We start from the raw sequence: 24668 nt of genomic DNA, 5'->3' as shown, positions 1-24668 counted from the left end.
GTATAGCACTGTGCCTCATAGAACATAGAGATCCAAACCAGTTTAAAACGTCTGGAATTTTTTTTATTCTAGTTTTATAATACGTCAAACAGCAGGACTACAGATCTCTGCAAGCAACGACAAAAATCTGGACTGAATGAGCCATTCACGCATGGACCGGGTAAATTCGAAGCCCTGACTTGATAACTTCAGCGTGCTTGCTAATTCTTTATTAGACGTCTGTGGGAGACGGCAGAGGTGTGATTTTTTTTATGATCGTATCCATGAATTATTCTGGTATGGTCTGGACTATTCACGGCTCCCGTGCCTAGCAAAGTTACTATTTCTCAGTTCTAACTACTGTTCTGCACCCCCGCAGCCCGCCCCCTTGCTGTCACGGTGGTTAATTTCCCGTCCTCTTTCTATATCCACAGTCAGGCTTTTCTGGCTAGATATTTGTTTGTCCGCTTTCTATGTTTACTGTTGACAGATCAATACGGTTCTCCGGCTCCGACGCTGTACTGGTTCCCATGGACACTGAAGATGGCGCCTAGAGGTGAGTGTCACACAGAGAATGGGCACCTAAGAAAATGAGGCGAGGTAAGGGGGGCAGTAAGAGCGTGCAAAGAGGGAGGGGAGATGATGAAAGGCATACTGACCATGAGGAGGGGGCAGCTAGATCGGTTATGTGAAGAACTGGAGTAAAGTGCTATGAGAAAGGCGCATAGAGAGAGGGGAATTCGAAAGTGGATGTAGGGTGAACTGTAGAGTTTGAGGGTTCACGTGCAGGCCAGGGAGAGTGATTATGGAAAGAAGAAAGGGTAACTATGGTGTGAAGGGCTATTTAGAGGAGGAAAAGAAGATAATTAAGCGAAAGAACAGGAAGAAAGTGTGACAAATTAAGGATTGCCGGGAGAGGTGCAAAACATGAATCGGCGGTAAGTAAATACTTCTGAAGGGACTCGCATTTTAAAGACCCGACCTTTTTATTTTTTTGCTTAAAATTGTTAATTTTCTGCTGTTACCCTTGGAAATATCGTTTGAGTCTAAGCCATTTCAATCAAATGTTCAAATCGGACCGGCATTACAATACTAGTGGTCAAGATTTGCCAGGGCTTTCGAGGAGGAGTACTTGCTCCGTTGCTTATCTCATAAAAATCATATGGCTCTGGTGCATGCATAGCTAGTGCGTCCAAATGCTCAGCCAATGGTGTTATTTTTTGGCAGCTCTTCCACATCCCCCCTAAAATGTGTTGATAATTGGGAATGAATTGATCAACGTTACATTATCAGCAGGACACGTGCTTAACGAAACACTTTGCATGCGGGGGCATCAGAGGAGTATACTTTATTTGGGGGAGTCATCGAGTGCTCATTCGAATTGTTATTCTATAACACTCTCTTCCAAATCCTGCCTTTATAACTTTACCAAAGTACTAGTTAAAAATACTCTATTAAATATCTGGTCAGAAATCCGGAACCAGTGGAATTGGCATTTCTTGGGGAGTATAGACCACACTATGAAAATCGCCCCAACTCTAGTTATTGTGTAAGGATTGTATGTGGACATTGAATTTATTTATGTATTATCGTGTGACACCTTGTTGTTTAGGCGTTTCATTGTAAATACTGTCACGGATTGCGCACTTCTTTGCACCTTGCGCCGTCTGCACCAATGAATGGCGTTACTGTTGAATTATGAATAATACAGTATCATCAATCGAATTAGGGGTCTTTTGTTTGATTAAGCCATTCAACTACTGTACCACGCTGTGATTAATTATGTTTGGTGGGTAGCTCATTGAATTAAATAAAATAGCAGTTATAAAACACGATTGCTACACAGAGGCCTCCCAGCGCTGCGGATGGGTGCAGAAGACAGAACAGTGAGAGATGAATACAGATCTAAAAGAGCTAGGTTATTAGGAGCTTTTGGAACAAGAGCAGATTGGGCTCTTTATGCAAATGAAGTGGAAGGGCATTCCAACCGATGGCAGAATTATATGAAAAGGAGCGCCCACCACATCTGACTCTCCTTCCATGAATTTAGCCCACGGGAACATTACTCAGTGCACAAATATAGTGTGGTGGCAGTGTAGTGCAAGCACCTCTTAGTCACTTGTCTTTTTAACAGAATAGCATTGGCACTTAGAATCGTGCCAATATCAGCAACACTCCCCATCCCACATACAACAATATTATTAGGAAATAAACCACACAACACATTGTTTGTGGAGAAAATTGCAGCAGGTTTATTTGCATACCAAATATACCAACATGGTGGGTAATCTTACGGGCGATCCAAGGACTGGCAGCCCCTTCTCCGCCTGCCTGCCTGATGAGCCAAATAACACCGTGGCCGTCACCAATCGGTGCTTACCAATTTTGGAGGAGGGGATAACCCCTCCCACCGGTGGACCGCCAGTCCACCCCCTTACTCATGCCTCGAAGGGGCAGAGTGTTCCAGGCAACCCCTGGTTGCTCAGGCTTACAACTGCCCATAGGACTAATGGGGCACCATTGCTCCTCCAGAGTCTAGCGCAAGGACTTTCTGGGGAATTTGGCCTTTGCACCCTTTGTGCTCCTGAAGAGGGTACCCCTGAGTACCTTTCCGCCTCTGGATCGCCCTGTAACTTCGCCTGCAACACAAAATAAGATGTTAGAACACCTCTCCCTCCCCACCCTTGCACTTATGCTGGGTAACGGTAGGGAGAGAAACGGCATCAAGGTCAGCAACAAGAGGTGGGCAGGGAGAGGCGCTTATACCTCACCCCTGCCCAACCCCTACCGGAAGTGACGATGCGCACGGACCCTTAGGGGGTCCCACAACCCTGGACTGTCTTGTGTGCCCTCATGTGGCACTAAGGCGTCCGCCCTATTTCGAGGATCCCCTTTGTTGACCACGAGCAGCCAACATAGTGCCAATATCAACAACACCCCCATCCCACATACAGCAATAATATTAGGAAATAAACCACCCAACACCTTGTTTGTGGAGAAAATTGCTGCAGGTTTATTTACATACCAAATATGCCAAAATGGTGGGTTATCTTACGGGCGAAGCAAGAACAGGCAGCCCCTCCGCCACCTGCCCGCCTCAAATTACACCGTGGCTGTCGCCAATCGGCGCTTACCAATTTTGGGGAGGAGAAAACCCCTCCCACCAATGGACTGCCAGTCCACCCCCTTGCTAACACCCGAAGGGGAGGAGCGTTCTATGCAACCCCGGTTGCTCTGGCTTACAACCACCCATAGGACTAACGGGGCGCCGTCGCTGCTCCATGGTCCAGCACGAGGCATTGCTGGGGAATTTCGCCTTTGAACCCTTTGTGCTCCTGAAGAGGGTACCCCTGAGTATCTTTCTGCCTCTGGATCGCCATGCAACTCCGCCACAGCTCTGGGTGTGGCCCCGTCATTACCAGGTCCCCCACCAAGGTAGGCATTTTTACCTACATCCTGCTGATTCCAGGGCCTCTCCCAGGTCCAGCAAGAATAAGACCATGCCCACTCAGACTGGTGCACCCCATCCTCTTTAAAACTCCCTGTGGACTTTAGCATGCAGCAGGCCATGCCTGATAAACCAAATTCCCTCTGTTCAGTGAATCAACGCCTGGCACTGTTAACTCTCCTGCTTGAGGTTTTCCCGTTAACCCTGTGACCGGGCCCCTCGCCACACTAACAGTTGGGTTATCTCTGCCCATCATAACACCCATGCCCACAATTGGTTGCCTAACTTACACCAAGAGGATTTCATTTCTGGCCGCAGTGCCCTCCTACCCAGGAAAGTCAAATCATTGGCTTCCAGGTGTATGACCAAAATGTTGGGAGGGGAGACACCCCCCCCCCCAAGTCTGTGCCGCAGCTTCTACAGCAATCTGTTCCAGCGCATGCCTAGAACCCCCAACCAAATTATCTCAATGGTGGGCCACAGCTTCTTCAGCAAGCTGTTCTAGCGAATACTGGCCCCCCAACCAAATTAAGTCAGTGGTGGAAAACCCATGCCTCCATTTCTTGAATTGCGCCAGTCGCACCACTCGCAAGACGCACGGATGGCCCTTCACCCAGACCTTTGATCCTGGCAAAATAAAGAAATGCTAGGTTGCTAACACCCTTTATTGAGCACTGCACACCGTTTCATACAACTACTCCAGCTTGCACACAGTTGCACAATAACACTGCACCCCATCAAACCTCTGGTGCCTTTGGAATACTCCGCCTGTCCATGATACACTTAACCTGTCTTCAAATACCATATCACATTGTGATTAATTATGTTTGGTGGGTAGATCATTGCATGAATTTAGGCCAAGGGACCATTACTCAGTGTATATATATAGTGTGGTGGCAGTGTCGTGCAAGCACCTCTTAGAGTCACTTTCCCTTTTAACGGAATAGCATTGGCACTTAACAGAGCTGTTGCAGCTCTTTGGGAAATATCCGCTCTCCGCTCTTCACTTTAGTGCCACTTTACTTTCATTGGAACTGGTGCCTCACAGAGCTGCCATGTTTTAATTGGTCAGTTGAAGAATCTTTAGTCAGCTCTTCTACTTTAAAGAAGATGATCTTGGTGGGGGAGGGAGGTCAGTCTCGGGGGGAAAAAGATGAGTGATTGAGTGGGCATCAAATCTCCGCTTTTAGACAATTCCCAAGGTGTGAATGGGCGTATATTGTTTAGTCCAATTAACAGCATCATGCAAGCTTCTCATACAAAGAACGTGTATAGCTCAGGCAGCCATGGTGCAGGGGTTTCTCATGTATAGAACAGGTTTAATGATGAAAGCTGCAGTGCTGCAGCACGTGCAGTATCATGCAAGCTTTGATTGCTCTCAACAAAAATCTACTACTCAAGTATTGCACCTGTGACATTCTGAGACAAACACACAGCAAAACGGGACAGACTGCTGCAGTGTATGATGTACATGGAGAACAGGAATAGCAGGGGCAGAAGCTTAGAGCATGGTTATAATGAGTGTGTAGTGTCTGAGGGGTAGGGTAGCAGAAGAAAGATGCAGGGATAGTCAATGTAGAGGAGGAGGAACTGGATTATTCTCAAAGGAGGTTAGAGAGATTTACAGCTGCTACTTTGTTGCTTGGCTCAGTCACTCCTCATAAAGACCCTTGAACTCGGTGGCATGAAGGCTGAAATTACACTCCTCTTTAATAGCGATATGCCCTCTGCATAAATTAAACCCCTTGTTGTTTCAGCTAACATAACATAGCACTCCAATATTAGCTTTATGTTTCCATATTCAGAAGTGCAGAGTTTTCTTTTTCTCTCTGGCATCTTGGCCTGTGCTGCATCCTCTGCTGTGTTTGCTTGATTGCCAGGAGAAGTGTGTAGGGAAGGACACCACAAGTACGACAAAACCACCTTTACATACATTTTCACCAGCCGCGGAAGGGGGCTGTGCAACAGTCCTCCGATACGTAAAGGTGTAGATTTTCATTTTTCAGTCTGTGCTTCCTTAACATATTCATTTTTATAATAGGAATTGAAATAGATAGAGCGTCATTCCTCCCAACATGATCACCCACCATTCCAGTCCAACTTAAAGTAACTCAGCAATCTTGAAAATGCAGAAAATGAAGTAATGCAGATAGCAACAGCTGCTATCTTGGAGTTCTATATGTAGAAATCTGCCTTTTCTTCATTGTCACTCCAGATTATTTGCCTTTTTCTGGACCCTATTTTCTCTGGACTTAGAACTGGAGGTGGTTGAGCCAACAAATTTACAGGGCGAGCCGAGCTTTCCCCTGTCACGATGGCAATGCTTTTAGTGAACTAAGAGGCAAGTTAGTTGTCACATGTACCCTATATGTGGCCTAGGTTTGTATTATAGACTAGCAGTCTATCCAGACGTTTTCCGGCTATGAAATAGAATGTGTGTAATGTGTGTATTTGGCAAGGGCAATTTATTTTAAAATATCGCGGTAGACAACATTTTTGTTTCATTAGAATAGGGACGGAGAAGGGCCAGCTGCAGCCCTGGTTGATGTTAGCAGGCGCGTGTAATTGGTGTCGTGATCTGCCGCCTGAGCCCGGCTACAGCCCTGGTTGATGTTAGCAGGCGCGTGTAATGTCGTTGAATGAGAGAGTTATCAGCCGCAGGTAAATCAGTTTAACGAGAGAGTTCAGTGACAGCGAGTAGGAGAGGCTGCAGTAATTGTTCCCGCAGACACGCTCGTTTGCGTGTTGACCCGCTTGAGGCCCAGCTGCAGCTCTGGTTGATGTTATCAGGCGCGTGTAATTAGTGTACTGATCCGCAGCCAGAGCCCGACTAGAGCACTGGTTGATGGTAGCAGGCGCATCTAATTTCGTTGAATGAGAGAGTTCAGTAACAGCGGGCAGGAGAGGCTGCAGTAATGTTTCTTACCAGGCCTCCAGCTGAATGCGTTTGTCATGCCCCCAGCACACGGCCACAGCAGACGATCTTCTGATTAATGTACGACCCACATGGCATGAAGGGCAGAACGTAGCACACGCTCCCAGCGTTTCTCACGCCCCCAGCATACCCCTTGATGCGGCGCAATTGCGTTCACATGGCATGAAGGCCGGACACACGCCCCCAGCGTTTCTCACGGCCCCAGCGTGCCCCTTGATGCTGCGCAGCAACGTAATTGGCGCTTGTATGTATGACTCACATGGCATGAAGGGCGGACACACGCCCCCAGCATTTGTCACGCCCCCAGCACGCACCCACAGCCCACGATGTGATGGCCGTACCACACGCCCCCAGCGTTAGTCACGCCCCCAGACCACGCCCACAGCACAACGCAGACACGCCCACAAGGGACTGCTTTGCTGGCAAAGTTCTTTTACCTTTTAAATGTTTATGGTGTCCTATGGTACAATTGTATGTCTTGCACTGTATGTTTGTGATGAACACAACTGTTTCTTGAAAAGTTAATAAAAACAATTTAAAAAAAAATGTATATGGTGGCCGTCTGCATAGCCTATGTCCTTCTGCTGCAACTGCCCTTTCCAACGCTGATTTGGGTGTTGTGATTGGTGCTGTGGTTACTGAGATTACCCAACAAAAACACTGGGAGTGAAGGGTCCTAGGGGAAGTTTACCGACCCACACCTGCTATAGCCCCTAATATCAGTAATACACCAACATGAAATAGCAGTGAGTCAAAATAATCAGTCAAAAAACTTTTTTGCATGTATCTGGATAGCTAGACAGAGCAGAGTGTGAACAATGATCTAGCCTGTGGAAATATCATCCACATGTGTGAGTTCCCATCAGTCAACTCACGAGACCACCCTTCATCATTTGAGACCGTCACATATTGGAAAGACAAGTCTCCACAATAGATTGGCAGATATATTGAGCCTAATCTATGTCTCCAATGTCAAAGAGAGAGCGTGTCTCTGGATGACTGGATAGCAGTGCAGGAAAATGGTGAAAGTGTATCAATAAGTGATAAAGAAAAAAGGAGAATTAAGATTGGGTAGAGACAGGGGAAAACAAATTTATTCAGTACCCCCGCAATCCCAAAGTCTAAAAATCAGTGCAAAAGTAGTATAATGTTATAACTACTAGTATCTTAGGTCGACATGTTTCTGCAGACTACCTGAGCCAGGTGGTCTCCTGCTGCTTCCTCAGAACCCTTGTATGCTACTGCTAAAATATAAGAATAATATCACCTTAGACGTGATCTGATACCATCTTCCTGGCTTGTTGGCAGGAAGGCAAAGCCCCACCTCACCTGGCTGCAGCTCAGGTACATGGAGCACCGCTCTCTCCGTCGGTACCCCTGGCGTCCCTCTGGGCTGTCTCTGGGGATATTATTCTTATATATCTCTGGGGAGCAACTGAAAAGTGACCAGACAATTGCCTACCACTGTGGTGCAACATGCATTGCTGAGTTTTTTTGGACCTGTTTGAGCTAGAAATCCATTTGAGTTAAAAGCCACCGATTATGCAGCAAAGGATGGATTACGTGGCAAATGCTGCAAATCCAAAAATATGACATTTTTTAGCCACAAAGTTTTCCATATATTATCAGGGGCTCAGGCGGCTTCCCAGCCCAAATCATAATCCACATTCTTACATTATGGAACTCTACTGTGAATAGTGCGGCTGCTGTAACACCTGAAGTTCTGGCTTTCTCTGGTGACAGTTATTGTTATATTTCGGCACCTGTTTTTGATTTGGAAACTGGATGAATATATTTCCCAGGAGCATCATTGATGGTTGAAGCCATAAAATCAATTGGGCTTCCTTTGCTTCCTGCTAATGTGGTGTCAGAAAAAGGAAATAAGGCCGAGAAAAGACAACGCCATTTCTTTTCCTTGTAAAGAAACCATTGGGCAAAGGACAGTTATTGTTATATTTCGGCACCTGTTTTTGATTTGGAAACTGGATGAATATATTTCCCAGGAGCATCATTGATGGTTGAAGCCATAAAATCAATTGGGCTTCCTTTGCTTCCTGCTAATGTGGTGTCAGAAAAAGGAAATAAGGCCGAGAAAAGACAACGCCATTTCTTTTCCTTGTAAAGAAACCATTGGGCTTCTTACACAAAACTTTGGATTAAGGGTCCACAACAATAAGACATTTGGATCACTGGAATTTAGACTACTAATTTTGTTTGTTGTAATTTTTATACGTCAATCCTTACAAGATTAAATATTGTTTGGTCGACTGATTTATATTTAATTACATTTCTTTAAAATAATTTATAAACTATACTACTGTTTTGTTGTAATTATGTGTACGTGTATTTTAGTAATTACCATTGGATGAACGTCTTAACAGAAGAGAGATATATATCATAAAAACTTTGGTTGTAAAGAGACAAATAATTGACCGTTTTTGTTCTCGGAATCACCTTTTCTCTAGTAAATACCTTGGCATCACCGTTTTTGTAATTCATTCTCTTTCTCTGGTGACAGGCCAGCTTGAGTCCTGCAAATAAATGTTGTGTGCCCAGTGTTTTGTATGGTGCATCTGGCACTACTTAGGGGCCGAAATGAGGAAGAAAAAACACAGGCGGGGGCCCAGGGGTCAGAGGCCTGCTCCTAGCCCCCACCGCTCACCAGGCAATTCTGACTGTGTTCAGAAGATAGCTGCATTGCGCTTTACCATGTACAGCATCTCAGTGCTCTCAAGTGTGCTATCTTCTTTATTCTGGGGAGGCTGCAGCTTCCCCTTTTATGATCCCACAGCAGACCAGTATTGACCCCTAAGTCCTCTCCTAAATTAGGTTAATTTTAGTAAGCAGCGTCGTACCTGGAGGCAGACTCAGGATTGTCTTAGTTAGTAACAGCTGAAAATGCAGAAATGGACTTCTGCCCTTAACACATTTCTCGCATTAATGAGATATGTTTCTGCCAACTTGATTGGCTGTGAGCACCAGAGTGCCATGACCCAGTTCTTGCTACCTGTAGTATAACGTCTAGTGTCAGTTGGACAAATAAACATTAAAACTTCTTGTCCCTGTCAGAAAGTTGTTTAACATTTAGGAGGGGCTGGGGGGTACCCATACCAACATAAAAAATACACCTTTGTTTGGTTCAAACCAATTTTTATTGACACTTTGCTTAACTCCTGATAGCAATGGCACAGGAATTAACAAAATCTTCAGAGAAATAGGTGTTAAGTCCAAACAGTAGGTCAAAACCAAACCAGAAGTCAAAGATACAACACAATCGAATTAATTCACAAACTAATTAAAAAAATATGGAAAACTTTATTAATCAAAAGACATCAATGCCAATAAATTGGATAGTGGGAACCAGCAATATGAATATACAACTATTTAAGTAAAAAGTGCCTAGAAAAGGAAAGCACTACTGAAAAACATTCCTTTGTTTTTTATTGGGAGCTAGGCATGATATCTGCCTGACAGTGATAGAGCGGAGGTCTGATGCATCGAATGGATCCTCCTGGTTAAAGTTTTTACCTATGGACGTAGCCTTTTTCCTGGAGGTTAAAGTCTTCCAGGGTAAGGTTGAAGCCTGAAGCAGACTAGGTTCCTCAAAGTCAGGTTTGTTATAATTGAACTTGTGCTGAAGCTGTTGATTATGACACCAAAAGCTCTGAAGGGCCATAGCTGGATTTTGTAGCTGCCTATGTTACTTTACTTTTTGGCTAGATAATTTCATCTTGCCCTAGCCCAGAGTTTCACAGTTGGACTAAGGCACTTTTTTAAAGTTCTCAGAATTCTTTAGCAGGGCAAGGCTGGAGGTTATAGCTGTGCACAATGATACAAGACAACCTGTTTTTACTGCAAGGTCCTGCTGTACCTGTTTTCAGTGCAGCAAAAAGTTCTGAGTGGGACATACCTGGTTTCCTTGCCCCGGTTCTCCAGAAGGGTAAAAAATGACTACGTCCCACACTTCTTTAATTGCTGGGAAAACTCATAGGTTAGGTCATCGGGATAAGCTGCTAGGCACCAGGTCTCTCCAGCCAGGGGTCTTACAGGGTCTATTCCTCAGTGGTCAAGTGGGGCTACTTAGAGTCCGAGTCCTCTTGCTTTTTGTGTCCCTGGAGCAGGCAAATAGAAGGTCAGCCATATGACCAATGGAGAGCAGTTCCAATCCATGGCTGAACCTCAGGAGTCCTTCAATTAATTTTTCAGCAGGGCTTTCTCCTTTGGGGGATGTAGTTGCAGTTCCAAGAATGTTCTGAGGAGGTGGTATCTGTGCACTAGCTAGCGATTGGAGACCGTTTCCTACCCAGTCCTGTTTACTTGCTTGCCCCATGCCCACCTCCTTTTGCTGTACTTCTCTTTGATTTACTGTAAACCTCTCCATTATTTAGATGAGTTCTTCTGCCTTGCTCAAGGTCTAGAACTGGGTATTCTCTCCACTGGGGCTAGAGGCGGAGAGTCATGGAAGGCACTAAGAATGAATGGGAGAAGATCCTGCCAGCTTCATTAAGCATCTCCAAATCAAAAGCGAGATATTCTGCCAACTGTTTCTGTAACCCTTCCAGATGGTTAACTCCGGTTGAGTGGTCATTTATTGACTACATAACTTCCTTCCTCGGCTTAGAGGCCAGGCTGTTGTCCACAGGTGAGCAGGGTCATTAACTCCAGTCAGGAATGCGTGTTGGGCTTCTGGAGGGGAGATGAATGGTAAAACTGTTCCTGAGTCAGTTTTAGCGCAGGCAGCACAACAGGTATTCTAATAAAATTACTTTAAAATTTGATGTCGCCATTAAGTAATTTTTTTAAACCAGAGTGGAAAATAACTTAGAGTATTTCTGCTTACACTTTCATAGGCAAAGACAGAAATTAAGGGTTTTAATTTCACACAGGCCTGTTTATGGGGAATCTAGCTTAACCTATGCAGTGAAAGGAGCTCTTGGATATTTAGTCAATGTGAGTGGACATTATTATAGATGTATAGTCAGGGTGACTGGAGTTATGCGGCAGGAGAGGGCCAAATTATGCTGCAGGGTTCAGTAAATTATGTGGCAAAGAAAGGAAAATTGTGTGGCATTATGTGACACATTTTGTAATAGTATTTCTTTATTAGTTCATCATTTTATAACTTGGTAACACTGGGCATTGGTTGCACTTCATTATTGCAATTGTAATCCCCAAATATAGCAATAAGCAACAAAAAGATGATCAGTCGAATTTTCCATAGGGCGTTTCAGTGCGCAGCACCACATGTTACTGCATTTTTAGTAACTTTTTAACTGTTTGAGATAGAAACAAAATGTTCTTTCGTTAAAATCTGCAGATTATGCGGCAGATGATGGATTATGTGGTAAATGCGGCAAATCTATAATAATGCGAAAAATCACAGCAGCCGCACAATTGCTTAATTCTAGTGGCCCTGTGAATAGTGTGTCACTTTTTGAAGCGCCCAGATCTGTGGGTTTAGAATGTACATTTTAGAGGTAATCTATTAATATATAAAACTAAGTTTTCCTAAAAATGCTATGGCACTTGTTCTTTCCATGTGTCACTGCAGTGCTTTAAACTGCAGGCCAGCCGGAGATCAGTGATGCTATTGGTCGGCATATATTTTTGTCACACATACTGGTGGTGTAAATACACACTGCAGCCCACATATGACATTGAACTTCCATGCCTTTTGAGTGTTTTCTATGCCATTTACCATGGCCTTACAGGAAGTTACATAGATGAAGTGGATGAAAGCAATTTTGACCGTACCATTTTGGGGTCAGAGCACACACTTCGGTGCTGAGCACTCATGCTAGCAGAAATAGGGTGTAGAGGTAAGCTGGAAGAAATACATACACAGATCGGTTGATACAGCATGATTGGTAAGAATGATATTGTGCCTTAACAAAGGACACAAAACTCCTGCATTAAGGTCAATTTGCTGAATCCCACTCAATGAAAGAGTTACATGTAAGGCTCTGTTCCTTCTTTACAAACATCTGTACCCATGTTCATGCTCCCCTGTGCCTGAAAATGTGTCTTTTGTAAACCACTAAAGTGTTCAACCCAGTTCTTTGTGGAGTTTCTTGTTTGGGAGACAAAACCTTCTCAGTACCTTAAACCCACATCACTTGGCTCACCAAGCAACACAGGTATCCTGTCAAACTCAGTACCACACTTATACATTCCACTCTGCCACAGCATCAAATGACCTTTTGGAATATTGCAGTTCAAAATCACACCTCACCTATAACCCTCACACAAGCAGTTTAGCTACTCTACCAGTATAGTGCCTCGCTCCACAATACTGCTCTACATGCTAAAGCTTCCACTAAACAAACCATATACTAGAGGTCTTCAAATTGGGTGTGTCTCCTCTGGGGGTGCCCAAATAGATCACGGGGATAGCGGCAGGCACTGGCCAAGAGGAGCACCATGCTAAAAACATTGCTTTCCTTTTTAGTTAAAAAAAAAAGTGTCTTGTTGCGAGAAGGCGTTGAGGGGGCCTCTAAATAGCACTGCAAAGTCCCACCCCTCATTTCTGGTAAAGCATTACACTGTGGATACTTTTACACTTTAGCAAGGCGACCCATAGCTTGTTGACAATCATAGTATTTGATTGTATTTTTAAAAGGTATAGCTGAACATAAATACAATGTTTGAATTGTTAAATATGTTTAGATATCCCAATCGTATTGAATAATTTTGAAAAAAAAATAGGTTTTTAATTTTTACATGCGAGGAACGCTGCATGAAAGAAATTTGAAGTCCGCAGCTGTATAATTAACACAAGGCCACACCCATAGCACATATTAGTGCACCAAACAATGCAGCACATAACATAGTAAACCACACTATATTCCACATCATATCACTACCTACAGCACAACAAACATTAAAGGCATGCACACATTGCCACACTGCAAAGCTTCTCATCACATTGAACCATACCACATAACACCACAATACACAACTTAACACTGTACTGTTTAGGTCAGATCCCACCACACCTCACTATACAACACTGTCACTGCATACTGGAATATGCTGAATACTATAACATTTCAAGCACTATTAAATGCCATGTTTTCGCATACAAATCCTAGCATTTTGAATCCTAATGTGCCAGAATATATCTTCATACACAATGTATTGCACCAGGGCACTCTGTGACACCCAGTTCACTCCAAAACACCAGGTAAGCAATGCCATCCATCTCACACCATACATTACAATACCCTACAACACATACTGGAACATACTCCACATACCATTATAGTTCAGTAAATCTCCTAACATCAAGTCTCCATCAGGCATCGAAAAATGATGTTTTACCAGATCTGCAGTTCTAGAGACTTGAATAATGTATGAAACCTAAATGTAACATACTTGACCCATAAACTGGTCTCGAATTGTGTGACACTAGACAAATATTCAATTTCACGGTCGCCTTTATCTTCATCATCACATATGGGAGCAGCTTCAAATCAATGAGTTCAGTATTTCTGCTGTGTAAAAAAGCACATTTATTGGATTTACTAGACTGAACGTTTTGCTTCTTGTATAATAAGAATTTAGCCCGCAATTCGAGAACACATGACCCCTGACTTACCTGTTAGTTCACTAATAGCATTGTCATCAGGGCGGGGCGGGAATGTTTCATAATTTATGTTTAACAACTCGATTTTATTAAATATATTATTAAAGCATGATGTGAAAGCGCACTGTAATTTACAGACCGCACATTTTCTATTGAAATTTCCACAAATGTTCCTACTAACATTCAGTTTTACTGATAAAACTAAACAGCGTTTAAACAATATTGTGTGGAAATTGGGTTTCAGCAAACAAATTTATCATTTACACATCAGTAAGTAAAGTGTTCTTACTTGTTCCTATTCTATTAAAATCTTTTGTTTTCATACCACAGAATTACAAAAAATGTAATTCCTAATTGTTGAAATATATTTTGAAATATTTGAACCGTTCATTTATAAGCTATTTGCATGGTCAGACAGCTCACTTTACAAAATCCTCTAACTTTGAAATTGGAGAAAGAAAAGCAAACACGAAGCTGACATTTGATCTCTGTCGTTGAGTTCAGAGAAAATGTGAGACGAGGAAAACAAGATTTAAATACATCTTTATTGCTCATTTAAGTCCGTGATCAGGACACCTGTTTGTCAGCTGCCAGATTAGGCCAGTAGGGCCTAAAAATAGCTCATACTGATAAAATCTGACTTGACATAGGAAGTAGGCGAGTGAGGCCTGTCCATGTACAATACCAAACCAATTGAAATCCACACAAACCAAAACACATTGGATTTTGCCATCATTCACAAGACCACAGAATCATGTGCCGCATTCTACACCTTGCAAACCACTTCATAGCAGCCATCACCACTGTAAATAAGATGTGACAAATGTCTTGGCAGCATACCATGGTCGTCTTTGAAGGTAGTCAGGGGTCGCAGCTGTGACCTCTAACTTGCTGCCTGCTACTCCTGGCACTTCCTTTGCTACCTCCGAGGAGTCCAGGGGAAACAAAGGAAGTTCCAGGCAAAGAAGGACTCACCGAAGTCCTGGAAATGTGTTTAATATTTTTTATAGAAACAGATTAAAGAAAAACACCTTTTTGGCAGTATTACTGTAAAAAAAGAAAGAAAAACATTCATCCTCCATCATGGGATGAAAGAGGAGAGAAAAAAGAAAGGAGAGAAAGAGACACAAAAGGAAATGAGGGAGAGGAGCAGAGAGACAAGCAGGGGGAATATTGAGTAGCAAGAAGGGTTGAATGATAGAGTGGTATACAGGTCTCCAACCTTCCCTTTCATTTTAGTTACTTCTGAAGCAGCAAGGGAAATAAACCGAAATATATGCTTTGCAAAATCTCCTGCTGAACAGGGTATTCAGTGAACCGAGGGCATCTTGAAGCTTTTAGGTATGAGTGGGTAAACAGGAAAATCAGGTGACCAGAAGATAAGCTGGAATCCAAAGGCTTCTGAGATTGAGCTGGAGCTTCAGAACTCTGAGTCTGAGCAGAATCCTCAGGGGGCCAAATCGTGGAAATGAGCTCAAGGGGCCTATTGGTAAGTGGGTGGTTTAAGTACCAACTGATAGTGAGCATGAGCCTTATGTCCTTAAGATTTGGAAAACCCATGGGTACTTGAAGTGAGCAGAAGCCTACAGACTTGAGGATGAGTGAAAACCTCTGGGGCCATGTTGGATAGAAGTGGTGACTGAGAATCCCTAATGATGACCATGAGTTTTAGGTCCTGTGGGGATCAAGAGATCTGAGGGTGAGCAAGGGCGTGGGGATCTAAGAAAGAGAGCAAGGCGTTCAAGGACCTGACGGTGACGGCTTTATTGACCAGAAGGTATGTGTCAGAAGACGTAGGTGATCTGTAATGGAATAACAGTGTTACCAGTCTTGGATGATGCTACAGACCTTTTAAACTTTAAAAAAACATAATTTACCACAAATATCTCCCCAAAATAAGCCCATAATGCTAACCACACAATGATTGTTGAAAGGTTGCGATCCCCAAATGTGGGCCACTTTTTTTGGGGTGCCCGGGCCAATTTATCAACCCAATCCGATCCTGGCTGCCTCGGACCCCTCTTATCGCTTTGACAGAAATGAAGCGATCCCCTTCAAAAATCCTCCTCCGATGTCCGCATGCTGAGAATTTAGGGATCAGTGGTGTTGAATGCCGCTGATAGATTTGATAAGATTCGGGTACCACCACTGCCTCTGTGCACAGGCCATGCGGTACCGGTATTATGACAAGGTCTGTATTACATAAACCAGAATCCAGTTTCAACAAGCAGAGAGGCAGACTCCAGTGCACAGAAGCCCCCTCCCACCCATCTTTTAGAATGTAGCCTGCCTCATAACTGTTTTATATTCAGTCAGTCCAGAGTGGCTGCATTTGAGGACAAAGGAGATGTAGCGACAGTACCCGTGGAGAGATAGCAAGAGGGCTGGCGCTTGAAAGAATAGGGAGCAAGGATTTGGGTTTGGGAGGCAAAACATTAATAGAGAAGGAAGAGCGCACTGGGGACACAGACACAAGAGGGACAGAACTGGGAAACAGAGCAGATGGGGTGGGAGGAAGGAGCCCATCACGTGGAAGCAAACGAATACTGGCAGGAGCTAGTCAGTGCAAAGAGCAGCAGGAGGGACCCTGCAGGAGAACATAGCGGCTTGAGGAACAGCACCTCTGATCGGGAGCTAGAAACACCTGTCCATACGATGTAAGAATCACTGTGGATAGAGCTGGGAAAGACACCAACAGGAGAAATTGCACTGTGAAATACAGGGACAGGATAGACCGCAGTTTTTTATTAGCCGAACTCGACCATTAGGTATCGGAGCGCTTTACATGAGCACCAGTTGCATTACAGACAAGACACTCACTTTTAGGCGTGAAGAGATTACGTGATTTGGCCAGCAGTATCCCAACCACGTGAGGGGCGGCCCTTGTGCAGCAAGAGGGGCTGAACTGGGGATGCACAGCAAAGGGACAGGTGAACCCAGAGTTGGAGTAGCCCATTACACGTTATTCAGCGCCAAGACACCCTTGTGGGTGAACGAGAGGTTTTCAAAAACACACGTTCTGTTATGTTCTGTTATGCATGCAGAACCACTCGAGGATGGGCGGCGTTAGGCAAGAAAGCAGTGTCGCCATGCTGGGGAATACAGCTGCTGAATGCCAATCACGTGCAAATTCATTAGCAGGAGGGGCTTCACCCATGACCACGGTGGCATGAAGGAAGGCACCAGAGCACCACAGCATGACTGGCAGCACGTGTACACTGCAGCAGGACATCAGTGTGGGAGAAAAGGGCAAGAGCCACAGTTTTAAATGACATCTCAAAAAGGCAGCAGGGAGACCTGACAGTAGAAGGCTTTGCGAGTCCAACACAAGGTTGAAGTTGCTCTGCTCTGTCAAAAAGCCTCTGATAAGGAGGGCCGAACCAGTGTACATGTACGCAACTGGTCTTAGGCTTTTGGCAATGCCCCCTTGATGTCAGATGGGTCCGCCATTTTAAAACACACTCCACACTAATTCAGATCTAGATGGAAGGATAGTTGCCCCTTATGACTGTTTCATTAGCTTTGCTGCACAAGACAGTCAGACGATGTATTAAGTTGGACAGGGCCCAGTGCACAGTCATTGCGTTTTCATAAAGAGGGACAGCACTGAGTGCGACCTACATGGGGTAGAGGACGGATAGTACTGGGGGATTGAGGAGCATTGACTGAGCTCTGGATCAGGAAGATGGACTGGAGGGAGACCTGGATAGTAAGAGATTAAGATTCCACACTTGGAAACCTAGGCAGGGAGAACTGATGAAATGCAACAGTCCTGGGCAAGATCATAATAGAAAGAGAAACTTGACGTCTCCTTAGGATGCAGGTTCAACTGTGTGAACCAAGAGTAGGAAACCTCGACGGACAGCAAACCCTTAAGTGATGACTTGGATATTGCCACATGGAGTAAATCAGCTCCTCCCGTCCTGCCTGCCTGACCTCCCCCCTAACCCCCCACCCTCCACCCCCTCTCACCGTCAATTAAAAGGACCGGGAAAGAGCAAAAAATCCCATATAGCAAACCTGATAGAAAGGGAGAGGCAGGTAGAACCATTCAAAACATAGCAAGGATAGCAGTGCTTGACAGCCCCGGACAGGAGGAAACAAGTACACGCAGGTTGATACATTAATAAGGAGTACGGCTCTAACGTTTGATTTTCTTTGTGTTTTTTTTCTAGGGAGACGCGGAAGAGTTGTATCCTTTAAACCGTGCTGCTGTGTGAGCAGTAGGATAAGCACCACAGCTCATTTGTAAGAGCAGGATGGACGCTGACAGGCGGAGCCCACCAGCCCTATGAAGGAAATGCCCACCACATTCAATTTAAGTAAATGCACTGGGGAGGGGATATATGCTGAGTCTTATAAACAGGGTCCGATTCTACTTTGGAGGTAACGGTCATGTTCCTGCTGCAGGCGTTGTACAGCGACTCTTGGCTAAACAACCTCTACAGCTTGAGATAAAGGTGGTAGAGAGGAGGGATGGAGGAAGGCAACGAGGGATAGATAAGGAAGGGGGAGAATAAGAGGCTAGCTGAGGCAGGCTGAATTAGAGAGAAGGGTGGAAAGGAGGAGGCAGTGAAAGTAGAGCATGTGAAAGGCCACAGGGAAACAACTCTTGTTAGGACTTAGTAATGCTTAGAGATTGGTCTCCGTAAGCCCGACAAACCCCTTGCCACTCAAACAACACCACAGTGCTTATATTTTAGTTAAGGGAGGGAAAATGTACCCTGGGAAGGGTTGTTGGACCATCTATGCCTTCCGTAGTGCACGTTTCTTTATAGAAGAGTGTGTATTTCCCAGTATTATGAGTAGATATACTCGATATATTGCAACTATCGGTTATTAACAATGTTCCATGTATATGTCACACAATTAAGAATCAAACGTATGGTTTGCATGGCCAGAATTTCACAACAGCCGTCCAACTCACACCTCCACATCCCTAATATTGCAGGCTGCATTGTGCAGTATTTACAGGTTCTCAATGCCAACAGTGCTGAACCTGGCACACTCCCTCTGTTGTCTCACACGCACACAGAGCTAGGATGGCAGTAAGCTGATATCCTGCCTGACCACGGTGCAGGCCACCCAGTCAGAGTTCATGACCATAGGTACTCGTCTTCCACCCTCTATTCCACCCTCCTCTCTGCTGGAAGAAACATACCAGGTAGACTTCAGTATTGGATCTGCCTCTTCCAGACTGTATCATCTGTGCTCATCTAGCCACTGTTTACTATGGCAATTGTGACTTTATTTTTAACTGTACTGCTTCGGTTAGTTTGTTTGGGGAAGCATTCATCAAGAGGTTATAGCACATTTGCTTGTAAACCGCCTCCGGAGCAAATGGCTCCTACTGCAAATATATATAGTTATAAGAGGTAAAACTATTATTAAATCATTAGTACCGTAGGAATTCGATGCACCTCAAAATAATTGAAGTTTGAGCTGTTCCGACTAAGATTGAAGACCCAAGACTTACTCATGTTCGATGTAAATCTCTGCAGAATACCCATTAACAAGAAACTGGCAAGCAAAATTGTATTTATAGACACTACCCCCTCCCAAAGTCATTTTCCTCTTATTGGGTCCTGAGGAGTAGTTGGTAATGGGGAAGAGAAAATAGGGACTGGGAGAGGAAATGGAAATTTTGTGAAGGAAAAGTAGGTAAGTATAAAACGAATGGATGAAGATGTTAAAAATATAAAAGAAGCAACATAATAGGATGATGTAAAAAAGAGAAAGTGCAGTGGTATGGTAAAGAAACGATAAAAGATGAAGGCAGGGATTGAGGAAGGATAGGAGAGTCAAAGAATAAAGGGATGAAAGACGAAACCCCATAAAGTAGTTAAATTGAGGTAATAAGGAAGGAAGGAGGCTGGCTGAAGAAAAGGTAGATGTAGAGTAGCTTCCTTTCACGTGGGAAAAAAGAAACAGCATGCTACAAAAAAGATGGAACTAAGAAGGATGCACAAATGGAGGGGAGTAAGAATGGAAAACAAAAGGGAGGGTGGGATTGAAGAAAGAATGTTTGGGAAGAAAATTACTAATAAAAGTAAATGAGGGAGTCCACAAAAACAGAAAGTGAAGTTTGTGGCAGCTTATTTTATTAGTTCATCAGTTATTCCAAGTTCAGGAGCACGTAGACACATATCGAGCATCAACCTTAGTTTCTATATTTAAAAAAATATTGGGAAGAACAATAGCTGGTACATAATTTAGCAGGTTTCTTTCTGTCCTTTTGATTAATTTTGCCCCGTCACATAATTCTTCTCAGGTGAATTTTTCTACAGCCTCTTAACCTGTTTCAGGGTAGAAGTTGAATTCCTTGACTAACAGCTCTCTTCCACTCCCCTGGAGGTCCTCCTCTTTCTGAACGGCTGGTATTATGCAACCTACTTTGTGATGGAAATACTCATGTTTGCATACAAAGGTGAGTATGTAACTTATGCTGATCGTTTAGTTTCAACAGTACGTCTGGTGCCTCCATTACGTTGCCTTCAGTCCATAATTTCAGCATCTCTCCACTCAAGTGCTTCTGGGGTCTAACAGTCTCCTCCTAAGCCATTACAGGGTAGAAACCATACCTATTCCAAACTCCCTTGTGCCAAAATAAAGCAATGTGTGCCATTTTCCTTCTATGCTCCTATATTAATAATCTCACTATCACTCATTTCAGCGCTGTCACCAGAATAGTAACTTCCATTGCTCTTGTAACCTCCTATCAAATAACTTAGCTTACTTATTCATGTCCCTGCTCTCTCCTGTTCGGTGCCATATATGGGTTTCGAACTCCTCTTCTACCTTGTTGCCTCGGCGATGTACCAACTGTGGTTCACCTCACATTCTACCATACTGCCACTAAGCCATCCCATCACTAGCTTAAAGGGGGCAGTCAAACTAGATTGACAAGTATATAGTACAATACTTTATGCTGGCATGCTGTATTATGTGTTTGCTTGCGCGAGATCATTGTAAACCTATTGAGATGGATTACATTTTTTCCCGGTGTGCCCATCAGTTTGTGGCCTAGTTTTGATAGTGGCTTCACGTTTGTAGTCTCCTTTCACCATCGTAGATCTGCAAAAGCAGGCCGCTCGCTGGCAGTGAAGACAGGAGAGAGCAGTCTACAATTGTAGTGCATTTTCAAAACCAGACCCACACAATTGTCCCATCACTCTATGCTCCTTTAAGTAAACTACCTTCCCTCTCCCTGGCTGCTGCTTCCCAATGATACCTTTTCTTTTCCGGTGCCATTACCGTTATGCCTTTTGTCAATTATTATTTTGTTTTCTCCCTTCTCCTCAATGCACCCCACTTTTCTCTCACACGATGTAATATTCCTTTTTGCACCACCAACACCCCAGTCCATCCTGTGCTCGCTGCCCGCGCTAGCGCTTCTCATGAGGTCTGTCTCGCCCTGCAGGTCTGCTCCTACCGTATCCCACGGCCAACCTGACCCTGGACCTGGTGATGCTCTTCCTCTACCTTGCCATCGAGGTCGTCCGCATATTTTTTGGTGAGAAATAAGAATTTGACATTTTATTAATCTAAAAGAGGCACATACTGTAAGGTCAGAATTACAAAAAAGCTCGAGAGGAATGGGGTGGGGGAGAAGACCGACTGAGTGGCCATGAGCACGTTCTCTGATTTGGTGTGTGAGGGACTAAAAGAGATCAACTCCATGAAATCCAATGATTTCTCTTTCTGGTCTTAAATGACTTGCAATGCTGCAAATGAATGGTCTATTGGGAGATCTTTAAGGACAGTCATTATTTCTGTTTTCTCGCAAGGTGTATTTGGTAATAAATGCAGTTCTTCTGTTCCAGCTGCTTCTAGGTTTCCCTTAAGACAATCGTTTTGTTTAATAACTCATCAGTATGGCCATGACGTTATTCTAATTATGCTGCGTTGTAAACCTTTCCTTTGTTTATCGTAGCCTGTTCTCTCTCGAGGTACAGGTTGCGTTTACAATGTTATTTGTGTTATATAAATTAAGCATTTAATTGAAAGGGCCATAGGGACAGAAATGGGTTTGTTTCAGATAGGCCAAACTTTTGGCAGTCTCGGTATTCTTGTTTCCAGAGACCACTGGTTTCTTGTTCTGTGAAATAAATAAAACAGTGTAGATCTGGTGACACTGGCCTTCGAAGATGAATGTAACCCATAGATACCTGTAAGTTTTAAGTTCGGGAGCAAGTGGCCACCAAGTGCTCCCTACCTGATTCTGTGTGACCACTGTCCCACATGCAAAACTGTATATTTAGGGCCATATGCATCAACATTCCGTTTTGCGATTCCTAAATAGCGATTTTTAAGGAATCGCTATTTAGAAATCGCAAAATGGTATGTATGTAGAAATCGGCTTCTTTTTAGCGATTTCTTAAAATTCCTTAATTGCGATTAGCAAATTGCTAATCGCAATTAAGCAATAATTTCCCCTTCATTTCCATGGGCCAGGAGGCCCATAGAAATGAAGGGGAAATTTGCTAATCGCAATTTGCTAATCGCAAATTGTGAATATTTTCAAGGGTGCAGGGGTGTCCAAAGGACACCATGTTGCACCCCTGAAATCGGCATGGGTGCACATGTGGCGCACATAAATGCATCACATGGCACTTAGAAAATTGTAAAAATATGCATTTTGAAAGGAATTCGCAACTTACCACCAACTAGAAGTTGGTGGTAATTTGCGATTCTTTAAGGCCAATTTGCTAATTTTTTTGGCTTCTTACATTGTATTCCTTAAATGCAATCGCAAGTTAAGGAATCGCTATTTTGCGATTCCTTATTTTTCAAGCAGATTTGCTTGATGCATACCATTAGTCCAAATTGCATTCGCAAACGCCGAAATTCTGCGAATTTCGGCGTTTGCGAATTCAATTTGGCGTGATACATATGGCCCTTACTCTTTTACCAATAAGTTCCATAGCAAGGTAAATCTAGATACCTGTGTTATTACAAATGGTATTTATTTTTTTAACATTATCTTTATTGTTTTTTCTTGTTCCATTTAATACATTTACTATTTTCCATCGTAACAGAAACTATACAAACCGCGGCAAAAGAAATAGTGGAACTTATTCCTTTTTTTAAAAAAAACGGTTCTCACCTCTTCATATACAGTCCTGAACTGTGTTTTTTTAATTAATTTGAACCTCTACTCCTATAGCCACTTTAATTGCTACATTAATGTCCCCATTTGGGAGAACAAGATTAAGTCTAGGATGAGTTTGTTTTTCTTGTGTGGTTCTGTATCTAATATGTATGCTCTCTATCCTGTTACGTTCTCTCCTATTTTATCATTTCTAGGAGTCTATTCTGTATGTTCTCCACCAATGACCACTCCTTGATATCCCCGATCAACCATCCATTATATGAGGGGATTCCCACATCCCGCCTATTGCTATTATATGCCCAGGAAGTAGAATTGTGAATTGATGGCCTCCCTGTCATTTGGATTTTCGTCCTAAATCTTGATATACCAAGCAGGCAAGGCAGTTGAGTCTACTACTATTTACCATCTCTTGGCACCATTTTATCTCTCTTCAACCCTCTCCCAGTACACTACTAGATCATCAGGCATGTTCTGATCGTATGGCGGAATGTAAATTCTCTCTATTTGCATTTGGCACATCAATCTGATTTACTTGGATCTACTTTATGTAGCACTAGCAGCCCGTCCCGACGTTGTCCAGGTATGAAATAGAATGTGTGTAATGTGTGTATTTGGCAAGGGCAATTTATTTCAAAATCTCGCGGTTGACAACATTTTTTGTTTCATTAGAATAGGGACGGAGAAGGTCCAGCTGCAGCCCTGGTTGATGTTAGCAGGCGCGTGTAATTGGTGTGGTGATCCGCCGCCTGAGCCCGGCTACAGCCCTGGTTGATGATAGCAGGCGCGTGTAATGTCGTTGAATGAGAGAGTTATCAGACGCGGGTAAATCCGTTTAATGAGAGAGTTGAGTGACAGCGAGTAGTAGAGGCTGCAGTAATTGTCCCCGTAGACACGCTCATTTGCGTGTTCCCCTGCTTGAGGCCCAGATGCAGGCCTGTTTGATGTTAGCAGGCGTGTGTTCCCCCGCTTGAGGCCCAGCTGAAGCCTTGGTTGATGTTATCAGGCGCGTGTAATTAGTGTACTGATCCGCCGCCTGAGCCCGGCTAGAGCCCTGGTTGATGGTAGCAGGTGCGTGTAATTTCGTTGAATGAGAGAGTTCAGTAACAGCGCTCAGGAGAGGCTGCGGTAACGTTACTTACCAGGCCTCCAGGTGAACGCGTTTGTCACGCCCCCAGCACACGGCCACAGCAAACGATCTTCTGATTAATGTACGACCCACATGGCATGAAGGGCGGAACGTAGCACACGTCCCCAGCGTTTCTCACGCCCCCAGCGTGCCCCTTGATGCGGCGCAATTGCCTTCACATGGCATGAAGGCCGGACACATGCCCCCAACGTTTCTCACGCCCCCAGCGTGCCCCTTGATGCTGCGTAGCAATGTAATTGGCGCTTGTATGTACGACTCACATGGCATGAAGGGAGGACACACGCCCCCAGCGTTGGTCACGCCCCAGCACATGCCCACAGCCCACGATGTGATGGCCGTACCACACGCCCCCAACGTTAGTCATGCCCCCAGCCCACGCCCACAGCAGAACGCAGACACGCCCACAAGGGACTACTTTGCTGGCACGGTTCTTTTACCTTTTAAATGTATAGAGGAGTTGGC

General features: G+C 44.1%; 1 protein-coding gene across 1 annotated transcript in view; it reads left to right on the top strand.

Moving 5' to 3' along the window:
• The first annotated feature begins 474 nt into the window (after positions 1 to 474).
• Positions 475 to 24668, top strand: part of TMEM216 (transmembrane protein 216) — a 55783-nt gene continuing 31589 nt past the window's right edge. Inside the window, exons 1-4 of the mRNA XM_078680627.1 lie at positions 475 to 535; positions 18123 to 18139; positions 20281 to 20374; positions 21368 to 21460. Coding sequence (XP_078536753.1) covers positions 523 to 535; positions 18123 to 18139; positions 20281 to 20374; positions 21368 to 21460 — 217 coding nt within the window. The 5' untranslated portion in view covers positions 475 to 522. The remainder of the gene's footprint in view (positions 536 to 18122; positions 18140 to 20280; positions 20375 to 21367; positions 21461 to 24668) is intronic.

Source organism: Lissotriton helveticus, chromosome 3_1 (assembly GCF_964261635.1).
Source record: "Lissotriton helveticus chromosome 3_1, aLisHel1.1, whole genome shotgun sequence".
Taxonomy (NCBI): domain Eukaryota; kingdom Metazoa; phylum Chordata; class Amphibia; order Caudata; family Salamandridae; genus Lissotriton; species Lissotriton helveticus.
The sequence above is the reverse complement of the archived record's forward strand: the minus strand, read 5'-3'. Positions and strand labels throughout refer to the sequence as shown.